The sequence below is a fragment of the Lethenteron reissneri genome, unplaced genomic scaffold (genome assembly GCF_015708825.2).
Source record: "Lethenteron reissneri isolate LAM-NWPU_2019-01 unplaced genomic scaffold, ASM1570882v1 scaffold_1314, whole genome shotgun sequence".
Taxonomy (NCBI): domain Eukaryota; kingdom Metazoa; phylum Chordata; class Hyperoartia; order Petromyzontiformes; family Petromyzontidae; genus Lethenteron; species Lethenteron reissneri.
The window spans coordinates 26,458-34,623 of NW_026891019.1; the positions used below are offsets into that span (position 1 = coordinate 26,458).

The 8,166-nt window shown below is 55.0% G+C and overlaps 1 protein-coding gene across 1 annotated transcript; it reads right to left on the bottom strand.

The window, feature by feature from the left end:
* Positions 1 to 1,666: 1,666 nt before the first annotated feature.
* LOC133361973 (N-myc proto-oncogene protein-like) lies at positions 1,667 to 7,695 on the bottom strand. The gene is made up of 3 exons (XM_061580947.1): positions 7,631 to 7,695; positions 3,982 to 4,697; positions 1,667 to 2,803 (listed from the first exon to the last, which is right to left on the bottom strand). Exons 2-3 carry the CDS (start codon positions 4,505 to 4,507, stop codon positions 2,118 to 2,120), a joined length of 1,212 nt encoding a protein of 403 aa, XP_061436931.1. The 5' UTR covers positions 4,508 to 4,697; positions 7,631 to 7,695; the 3' UTR covers positions 1,667 to 2,117.
* Positions 7,696 to 8,166: the final 471 nt, after the last annotated feature.

Here is an 8,166-nt window from a genome sequence, read left to right on the forward strand (position 1 = left end):
GCAACTTGAAAACTTGCTTTCAGTGATGAAATATTTAGCTGCTTCTGCTTCACAAAAGTATTTTGCGGAGTTAATGTATTTTTCAGTTTTAATATTTTATCTTTTCTCACTTCTCCGACCAAACAATCATATTTATCTTTATGTTGAGTTTCATAGTGTCGACATAAATTGTATTCTTTGAACACAGACACTATATTCTGGCATATCAGACACACAGCTCTTTCCTTGTACTGCATGAAAAAGTAATCATAAGTCCACTGTTTTTTGAATATCCTACACTCCGAGTCAATTTTTCTCTTTCTTTACATCATTGTTTCCTAGGGAGTCAAAATTGCTATTAGTAAAATACCAATATATATACAGCGCTACAAAAACAATATAGCAGCAATAACTTTGCCCACACAGAGACATACAGACTGCACTGCCCATCAATGCAGTCTGATTGGGGGAACTCCACTTTTACCCCAGGCTCACACTGGTGTGGGTGCCATTAAAAAGTTAATTACACCTGCAGTTTTGTTCACAGATATCAGTGCGATCTGCGAACTCGCATAGGAATATGATCGCATGGGGGAGAAGACCCATGCGATCCACTGCAGGAAAAAAGGCACATGTGCCTTTTTTTCTTCCGAATCTAATGCAAGTTCAGCCATACAAGCATATGGCTGAACTCGCACTGCTCAGAGATCGCAACAGTATGAACCGGGGCTTACACAACATACAACATATAACCTCATATAATTGAATAGCAATCAGAATATAAATGCACTTACTGTCATTTAAATTGGGTTTCCTACTCCTCGGCTGTCTGTCACTGACTAGCACGGGAAAACAGCAGGCAGCCCCTCCAGAGATCAATCTGTTATTACCCCTCTATCATTTACTCAGCACACAGGAATATCACTGAGAGTGGAGCCGAGGGGCAAGTGAGGGAGCTGAGGGAGGGAGAGCCAGTCAAGCGCAGCAAGGGGAGGGCTGGCAGCCTTAGGCCTGGCGGGCAAATCCAGTCAATTGGCCCATTGAACCATTCACCAGCGCAGCCCAATGAGTGCCCACCGCCGCAGCTCAATCAGTGCCCACCGCCTCAGCTCAATCAGTGATCACCAGCGCAGCCAAATCAGTGCCCACCGCCGCAGCTCAATCAGTGCTCGCCACCGCAGCCCAATCAGTGCCCACCACCGCAGCCCAATGAGTGCTCACCAGCGCAGCCAAATTAGTGCTCACAAGCGCAGCCCAATTAGTGACCATGGGCCGGATAAATGTCCTCGGCGGGCCGCATGTGGCCCGCGGGCCGTAGTTTGAGGACCCCTGGTTTAGACGGTACGGAGGTCACGGTTTAAAGTTCTCAACATCCACCAAAACCAAGAATGGGCCAACATCCCACCAGAGTGGGGCGCGTGAAGCGCGAGGCGAGACTGCGCTAGAAGCTGGTGCAGCAGCTCGATGCTGCCGGCGTCTGAGATGCCGACACGTGCAACTTGGCCAAGGTCCCTTCTACATCCGCGCGTTAGCAAGTGAAGGGTGCAACAGGGTGCAACACAATCACGCACGAGGCACTTGGTGTCTTGTGGGCTTTATTTACGTTCCAATAAGAGATAAAGATACAGCGAGGTCCACAAAGTGCTGCAACGAACGCTTCGCAGCTGCTAAGGCCGCTTTGAGCTCAACGGCAAAAAGACCGAGTTTTATCAGCGATGCAAAGTAAGCAACAACACCCCTTGTTTAAGGGACATTCAAAAAAGGTTACTAAATGTAACTTTTGCACTATTGACAGGAACAACTTTGTTCAAAAAGTTACTCGCGCTAAATCTTACAAAAACCCTGGGTAATTACGTAACAACTTTTGGTGCCTACATTTTCCATGTTTTATATGAAAAAATTTAAAAAATCAAAAGTGAAAATCGCCATGGAACAGCATTAATGGCAGTATTTGCCACATTGAAGCATCATTTGTGCAGAAATGTCTATTGAGGTACAACTTACCATTCCCATCAACTCAAACCTTGGCAGTCAAATATTCAGAGGCATTACGTTGCAAACGAGGTCACGGTGCATACAAAACCACTCAATGGCAAAGAGGCTCAACTGTGCCGGTCACCAGAGGCTTTCGTCCAATATCAAAACAAAAGTAACTTTCGGTTTAAAGTCTTTAAACGAGATGCAAATGGAGACCGCTCGGCCAACGAGTTCTTCAGGGTTTCCAGCCTCGCCAGCAGCTCCCGACGTCGAATCTGCTCGCGCCGCTTCTCCGCCTTGAGTCTCTCCTCCTCGCGCTTCAGGGTGCGCGAATATTCTATCGCGCGCTTCAGGATCTGCGCCTTGGCCGCCTTCTCGTCGTGCGCCAGCTCCGGTATGCCGCCGCGCAGCCACTGGAAACCCTTCTTGATGGAGTCGCGCCGCCGACGCTCCTGGTCGTTGTGCCGCTCGCCAAGCCCCTCCGAGCCGCCGGAGCTCCGAGGGCCACCGCCGCTCCCCGTCGAGACGGCGCGGGACGAGCCGGCCCCGCCGGCGGCGCCCCGGCTCCGCGCGGATCCCCGCGGCGCCGGCGGGGGCGGCGTCTTTGCCCCGCGCGCAGGCGGCGAGGGGGCGGCGTAGTTGTGCTGCTGCTGGTGCACGGGCGGCGTGGACGCCGGCGGGGCGAGTCGCCGCCGCTGCTGCCGCCGCTGCCGCCGGTTGTTGTCGTTGTACAGGGGGGCCGTGTTTGTGTTGTGCACGGCGCGTAGCGCCACGCTCGCTTTGGCGTGGCTCCACTTCTCCACGGTCACCGCGTCAATCTCTCCATCTTCCGCGTCGTCGTCATTGTCTGCAGAAGGGAAACACGTATACGTCAGCAACGCAATGTAGAAAAATGCAACATTATAAACCTAAACTGCGCAGGTGTAGTGCCAGAAGAGGGGAGGAGCTGCTGGGGGCTCTGGGACCCTAGACAGAGAAGCCCTCGGTGCCAGGCGCTAGGATCCCAGGCAGCCCAGACAGTTAAGCCCCTTGGCACCACCAACAGGGGGGCTGTGTGTGCTCTGTGGGATATCTGGGGGCACACACAGCCCCACCCATCGTTGGGCACGAGGCATAAAAGGGCAGCTCCCTGGACGATCGGGGCCAGTCGCAGGTCAAGACCCGCCAGCCAGCCAGCTTAGGACCCTGTACCCCCTCGTCCCGCTTGTCCTTGTAAGGGCCGGGATGCTGTGAGGGCCAGTGGTGGGACTCTGGGACTCCCGGCTCTACGTCCTTGTAAGGGCGAGTTCCGAGTCCAGACCCCCCCACCGTGGCTGGGTTGGGTCAGGTAGCTCCCCTAGGGTAATTGTAGCCAGAGGACCCCAGAGCGTAGCCAGAGTAGTGTATCTAGGCTGTGTACCTAGGCTGTGTACCTAGGCTATAACAGAGTATCAGCACTGTTGAGGTGTTGTATTGTAATAAAGAAGTTACTTCTACAAGTGTCTCCGGAACCCATTACACAGGTACAGGACCTGTTGAAATGTACACACGCAACATTCGTGTAGTGAGCTTGACAACTGTAAGTTTGTTGTAAACGAAGATGAACAAGCTAATTCGAGAAGTTTTCGTGACTGCAAGGATCCATACTTTTTGGAAGGATGTCATTGACCAACTTTAGCAGCCTCACAGTTCACTGCAGGGTTAGGGGTTAGGGTTAGGGTCAGGGGTTAGGGGTCAGGGGTTAGGGTAGGGGTTAGAGTTAGGGTCAGGGGTTAGGGGTTAGGGGTTAGGGGTCAGGGTTCGGGGTTAGGCTCCACCCCCCCCCTCTTAACCTCTATGTAATCTCGTGTCTCTCAGAGCTCGCTTCACTTGATACGGTGATTTTGCTGTAACTGTTCCACCTGAAGATGGAAGCTCGAGTTGCCTCCGAAACGTCGTGATTAATTTCCTGTTTGACCTGCGTGACTTGACTGAAAAAAACAAAAGGCACGACCGCGCTAAACACGACCGAATAAAGAAACACGCAAAACAGCGTGCAAGTCTCACCCGAATCACTGCGCGTCTCGTTGCCGGGAGACATCGCCCCGTCAACGACAGTCTCCCCATCCTCCCGCCCCTCGGCCGGCAGGTGCCGCCCTCCCGGCTCAAAGGGCAGCATCTCGGCGGGCACCGCGGCGGCCGCGGGGCTCGGCACGGCGCGGGAGACCGCGGGCGGCGGCGGCGGCGCCGACTTGTCGGCGGGCGCCAGCCGCCCCGGCGTGGCTCTGGCCGAGGAGGCGGCGCTGCTCCACATGCAGTCCCGCAGCAGCATTACTCCCACGGCTCCCACGCCGCTGCCGCCGGCGGGGTCCCAGACGTGGCCGCGGCTCGCCACTTCGCCGCCTTCGCGGCTCGGATCGCCCGAGGGCGGCGGCGTTGGCGTTGAGTTCGCTCCGTCCAGCGCGGGGGGCAGGAGCTCAAACTTCTTCCAAATGTCCTCGCTGGGCAGCGTGGACTGGTGCCAGTCGCTGTGCAACTCCTCGCCGTTGTAGAAGGTCGAGGAGGAGGAGGAGTCATCCCTGCCGGCAGACATTGCGTGGATGATGACGACGCTGCTGCTACACGTGGTGATGATGATGACGCTGCTGCTACTTTCGTCACGCGACAACACGCCGCGTGGTGGCGGGTAGGGGTTGTTGTTCTTGTTTACATTCCACCACCACCCTCCTCCCTGTTGTTGTTGCGTCTTGTTTACTTCTTCTGCAGGGGGCCGCCGGGCTCGCCTGTAACAACAGCAAACAATAAAGAAAGCAGCGTCGTTAACAAAGCGAGCAAACACCACACAGAGTCGTAAGTGGCGCTGTTACTCATCCACAGCTCAATTTCATTCATCTCCGGGACGTTAAATTTCGATTTAAAGCTTTCGTGACTGCAGGGATTCATCTTCTTGGTTCTTTCGGTAAAGTCGCGTAGAAGGGAAACAATAAAATAATAAAAATATAAAACAATAACAATTCTCACGACGTTTCGTGTTGCAGTCGACACGTCGTGAGAATTTTTATTGTGTAGTGAATACTTGGGACGCAAGAGGGAGCGCACACACAGGGTGACATACACACACAGGGTGACACACAAAGATCCCCCATATAGCCTTAACAGACTGTAGGGGCAAGTGCTGTTAGCAAGCACCTATGAAGGCCGGAACGGTACACGAGGGGGTGGGTGGCCAGCACCACGCCCGACCGCCTTTGTCTCCCTAGTGGCAATGTTTACACACCGCACCAGGTACTCATTTGAGGCTGAGTCGACCTAGGGAAGGCCCGGGACCGGTTCAGACAATCGTCTGATGTTGGCCGTGAGCAGGAATCGAACCCGGGTCGCCAGGTTCATAGCGCAGCGCGCTAACCGCTACACTACCGCTCCCCATACAGCGTGACACACACACAGGGTGACACATACAGGGTGACACACACACGCACATGGTGACACACACACACAGGGTGACACACACATGCACACAGGGTGACACACACACACAGCGTGACACACACAGCGTGACACACACACGCACATGGTGACACACACACACAGGGTGACACACACATGCACACAGGGTGACACACACACACAGCGTGACACACACAGCGTGACACACACACAGGGTGACACACACACACACAGCATGACACACACAGGGTGACACACACACAGGGTGACACACACACAGGGTGACACACACGCAGGGTGACACACACACAGGGTGACATACACACACACAGGGTGACACACACAGGGTGACATACACACACACAGGGTGACACACACAGGGTGACATACACACACACAGCGTGACACACACACACAGGGTCACACACACACACAGCGTGACACACACACACACAGGGTGAGACACACACACAGGGTGACATACACACACAGGGTGACACACACACACACACAGGTGACACACACACACACAGGGTGACACACACACACACAGGGTGACACACACACACACACACACAGGTGACACACACACACACACAGGGTGAGACACACACACAGGGTGACACACACGCACACAGGGTGACACACACACGCACACAGGGTGACACACACACACACAGGGTGACACACGCACACAGGGTGACACACACACACGCAGGGTGACACACACACAGGGTGACACACACAGCGTGACACACACACAGCGTGACACACACGCACATAGGGTGACACACACACGCAGGGTTACACACACACACACAGCGTGACACACACACACACACAGGGTGACACACACACAGGGTGACACACACACACAGGGTGACACACACACACAAGGTGACACACACACAGGGTGACACACACACACAGGGTGACACACACAGGGTGACACACACAGGGTGACACACGCACACAGGGTGACACACGCACACAGGGTGACACGCACACAGGGTGACACGCACACAGGGTGACACGCACAGGGTGACACACACACACAGGGTGACACACCACACACAGGGTGACACACACACACACAGGGTGACACACACACACACAGGGTGACACACACACACAGGGTGACACACACACACACAGGGTGACACACACGCACACAGGGTGACACACACACGCACACAGGGTGACACACACACGCACACAGGGTGACACACACACGCACACAGGGTGACACACACACAGGGTGACACACACACACACAGGGTGACACACACACACACAGGGTGACACACACGCACACAGGGTGACACACACAGGGTGACACACACAGGGTGACACACACACAGGGTGACACACACACACAGGGTGACACACACACACAGGGTGACATACACACACACAGGGTGACACACACACACAGGGTGACATACACACACACAGGGTGACACACACACAGGGTGACACACACACAGGGTGACACACACACACAGGGTGACACACACACACACACAGGGTGACACACACACACACACAGGGTGACACACACACACACAGGGTGACACACACACACACAGGGTGACACACACACACACAGCGTGACACACACAGGGTGACACACACACAGGGTGACACACACACACAGCGTGACACATACAGGGTGACACACACACACAGCGTGACACATACAGGGTGACACACACACAGCGTGACACACACACACAGCGTGACACACACACACAGCGTGACACACACACACAGCGTGACACATACAGGGTGACACACACACACAGCGTGACACACATACAGGGTGACACACACACACAGCGTGACACACACACACAGCGTGACACACACACACAGGGTGACACACACACACAGCGTGACACATACAGGGTGACACACACACACACAGGGTGACACACACACACAGCGTGACACATACAGGGTGACACACACACAGGGTGACACACACACACACAGGGTGACACACACAGCGTGACACATACAGGGTGACACACACACAGCGTGACACACACACACAGCGTGACACACACACACAGCGTGACACACACACAGCGTGACACACACACAGGGTGACACACACAGGGTGACACACACAGGGTGACACACACACACACAGGGTGACACACACAGGGTGACACACACACACACAGCGTGACACACACACACACAGCGTGACACACACAGATTACAATGATGACGACGATGACGATGAGACGCTTCGCTGAGCTGCCGTAAGTGACGGGAGAAGTCGGCGTCAGAGCAGGAGCTGTAGAGCCGCTCCCAGTGAAGTCCACCCCCAAGTGGCTGGTGGACTCGGGGTGACGAGTGATGGTGGGGGGGGGGCTACTCACGGTCAAGGGGCAGGACGAAGGGGGGTCACAGAGACGCCAGCAACGCCACGAAGCCGCCGCCGCCGGCAGCAGCAGCTGTGGTGGTGGTGGAGAAAGAAGCCTCCATTGGGGTGGGGGCAGGGCGGGTGGTCGGACCCCGCCACCAAGTGGAGGGGGTGGGGGGGGGGAACTTGGGCGAGCCCATCTCGCAGTGGAGCTGGTGAGCGCCGCGGCCCATTGGCCGGGAGGGCCCCGTCTCTCCCCCCCCCTCAACATCCACCGCGGTGGTACAGGCCGCGTGGGTGAGTCACGAGACACTGGACTGCACGGTGAGATGTCAAGCGTGAACAACGCGGTGCATTAGTTTATATCTGTGTAGGAAATAATACATTGTCAGTTTTTTTTCTTTTAAAGCACAGTTGGTAGATGAAGATTA

Coding starts and splice junctions, on each gene's coding strand:
- LOC133361973 (XM_061580947.1), bottom strand. CDS start 4,507: ATGTCTGCCGGCAGGGATGACTCCTCCTCCTCCTCGACCTTCTACAAC. Junction 2,804..3,981: donor CGAGACGCGCAGTGATTCGG/GTGAGACTTGCA, acceptor TCCCTTCTGCAG/ACAATGACGACGACGCGGAA.